This window comes from Aulonocara stuartgranti (genome assembly GCF_965226115.1).
Source record: "Aulonocara stuartgranti genome assembly, chromosome: 23".
In the NCBI taxonomy this organism is placed as follows: domain Eukaryota; kingdom Metazoa; phylum Chordata; class Actinopteri; order Cichliformes; family Cichlidae; genus Aulonocara; species Aulonocara stuartgranti.
Window position 1 is genome coordinate 7,868,698 of NC_138958.1, and position 2,986 is coordinate 7,871,683.

Genomic DNA, 2,986 nt, shown 5'->3' on the forward strand with positions numbered 1-2,986 from the left:
GGCCCTCAAAGTGCTGTACAATTCCACATTCACACACTGGTGGAGGTAAGCTACAGTTGTAGCCACAGCTGCCCTGGGGCAGACTGACAGAAGCGAGGCTGCCATATCTCGCCATCGGCCCCTCTGGCCAACACCAGTAGGTGAAGGCCTTTTTACTGGGTCCTGAGACAGAACAGGTGACTGGTTTCCGATGGCTGCTACTAGAGCATTTGTTTCAAGACTGTTGCACCCATACTTATAATATATAGTTGGACTTTAGCTTGTTTTTTCCACATTTATTTATTGTAAAAAATAAAATAAACTGCTACACTTGAGTTTTGTATTCCTTGGCTACCATCACTTTTTTTTTTTTATTAAGCTGCTCTCCACCAGTTTGAAGAGGACCTCTCCTCTCCCTTCCCCTCGTCATTACATTAGCTTTAAAACAAACAAAAACACCCAAAACATACACACCTCATGTACATGTTTATAAAGCAAAATAATAAGTACCGTTGTAAGGAAAGTATTATCAATCAAGCAATGATATGCAGATCATAATTTATTCCAAAAAAAAAAAAAAAAAAAAAAAAAAAAAAAAAGCCAGTCATATTAAATGCCTTTAAACTCCAGATTTCAAACTCCATGGTCAAAGTGTCATCATTATCAACTGCCCTCTATACAATAGCTTCATCATTGGTAAACATCTTGAAGTCTTTAGTGAATGTGTAAAAGGTTTTTTATACCATTCATTTTAAATCAGAACTACCAAATGAAATTTTCAGGGCTCAGTAATCAGACAATTTCCAAGGAAGGAGACTGGGATTCCAACACATTCTTAAAACACATCTGTGACCATGCTTTGCCATGTAAATTGTGTATAACATTGCTGTTGAATACTCCATTGAATTTCTATCTGATTAGTAATAAATATATCCTCCATCTCGCAGTTATTATAGCCCGTCTATTTAGAGTTTTTATTCTACAAAGGGGAAAAAGAAAAAAAAAAAAATCTGCAAAAGGATTTGGGTATACGTTGTATACCTTGGCTGCGTGATATTGGAGTCAAATCTAAGTCAAACACTGGATTACTAACTCATGTGCATTCAGCTGCTTCCTCCTTGGTATTTTCTACGTGTCAAAGTGTCTCTGACTGTTTGTTGTTTCAGTCTCAGTTCACATCCTCCCTGCAGGTCCTGGCTCCACTGGCAGGGAAAACAGAATGCAAGGCAGGGTGAAAGGGAAGGCACCATAGCTCTCAGTCTACCGCCTCTTCCCCCTCATCGCTTCTCCAGTTTTTTAAACCTGGCCTCTATAAAGATAAAGAAAGGGATGACTTCTCACTCTACTGTAATAAAAATACATTGCACTATAACTGAACAATCAAATAATGTTTGACCTTAACATTACAATATTTAGGTCAGGAATTGTTTGTGGTGACACAGCGCCATCTATTGGCATGGAAGCTGCCAACACGATTGTGCTGACTTTACCATAAATAATAACCTCAACAGCCAACAGATACAGAAAGAGCCTACACTGTCACCTTGACTGTGCTCTCAAAGACACAACAAAAAAATAATGTTCACTAGGCATAGCAAATTAAAACAAAGAAAGATGGTACTGTGAAATCAAAACAAACAATGACAAAGTTACTTTCCTAAAGTAACTTTACATTTAAAGATAAAAAATGTAGAGCCACCAGTGAAATCTAAAAATTATAATAGTAAAGAATGGATAACACTGCCCCAAATGTGTTTTGCTTTCAGCTGTTGATTTTAATTAACCTAAGATGTGCTTTTTAGAACATCCTTGACTCTGATTCAGTTATGTTGTGTCAAAAGATATCCTGTCCTCTGTGCAGAACAAACACTTTTACACCTCTGTCATTAACTGTCTTACCCAGTTTCTTGGAGTATGCATCCAATTTGTAAGCAGCTTGTTCAAGTGCAGATACTTGCTCCTCAATCTGGTTTATTTGGTCCAAGTAGGGCTGTAAACTTGCATCTAAAGAAAACATGCACACCAGACAAGTCTTCTTATATTACAAGTTCCAGTAACAGATGAAAATTATGGGGCTAGTTTTTTTTAGTTTTTTGTACTCACACTTGTTGTTAAGATCCTGTAGGTTACGACTGATGTTAATGCTAATGTCTTTCATTTCCATATACTTCAAGCTAGTAATCTTGTTCATGTTCTCCAATAGACGGTAATCCTCACAAGTGCCTAAGGAGATTGGGAGAACATTTAGAGAAAAATGGGTAAGAATGAATACGAGTAGCAAAGAACATCAGCAACTGGCCCTATGGCTTTGACATTTAAGAATATAACTGTTTCATTCTTTGAAAAGAAAATGCGAGTGTTTCCAATATTCAAAAAATAAGACCTGTTAGTTCTCCTTGCAAGAAGATGGCCATCTTTTCAAACATATCGGTGCACAACTCGTTTATATCGGGCTCTGCAGGCTCCACAGCCTCCTCTGCTGTCTCCACACCACCATCACCTGAAAACAATGCAGCAGCATTAACACAGCGCAGCTTTTAAATCCAGTTGCAAACTTAAATGTGGCCACAATATAAATGAAATAACGCAAAATACAATCACATTACACAAATAAGAAGGATGCCATGTAGAGCAGACAATGTAAGACCCACAAATAGAAAACTAAATAATTGGATTACTGTATGCTATATTAGCATTAGCTAGGGAAGTGCAAAGAAACCAGGACTCACTGTTTGTGCCGTGTTTTTTCGGAGCGGCTGCGAGGCTTTCCGCTGCATCCCCCGGGCCCTCTGCTTGACCGCTATCACTTGCGGTCGGATTCAGAGTCGCCGAATGAGTCGATGGTGCCCTGGATATGCTGTCCATGGCAGCGGCTTCGTCTCCAGTTGCTGCCATTTTGTTCCTGTTTTGATTTTCCCCTGTCACATGAGCCGAGCGTTCACGTGACGCACGCCCGCCACCAACAGCCGCCGCTCCCATTCTCGCGCTCTATGGCAAAGCCACGCCC

The 2,986-nt window shown here is 39.6% G+C and overlaps 1 protein-coding gene across 1 annotated transcript; it reads right to left on the minus strand.

Annotated features, from left to right (window-relative positions):
- Positions 1 to 209: 209 nt before the first annotated feature.
- bloc1s2 (biogenesis of lysosomal organelles complex-1, subunit 2) lies at positions 210 to 2,986 on the minus strand. The gene is made up of 5 exons (XM_082524001.1): positions 2,709 to 2,986; positions 2,363 to 2,479; positions 2,083 to 2,202; positions 1,879 to 1,983; positions 210 to 1,288 (listed from the first exon to the last, which is right to left on the minus strand). The coding sequence occupies exons 1-5, from the start codon at positions 2,956 to 2,958 to the stop codon at positions 1,257 to 1,259; spliced, it is 624 nt and encodes a 207-aa protein (XP_082380127.1). The 5' UTR covers positions 2,959 to 2,986; the 3' UTR covers positions 210 to 1,256.

Bases quoted from the DNA above. Each gene is read 5' to 3' on its own strand.
- bloc1s2 (XM_082524001.1), bottom strand. From the start codon at position 2,958: ATGGGAGCGGCGGCTGTTGGTGGCGGGCGTGCGTCACGTGAACGCTCG. The intron at 2,203-2,362 runs GTCTTATTTTTT...CAATCTCCTTAG, and splicing joins CTTGCAAGGAGAACTAACAG to GCACTTGTGAGGATTACCGT. The intron at 1,289-1,878 runs GTAAGACAGTTA...TTATCTTTATAG, and splicing joins TGCATACTCCAAGAAACTGG to AGGCCAGGTTTAAAAAACTG.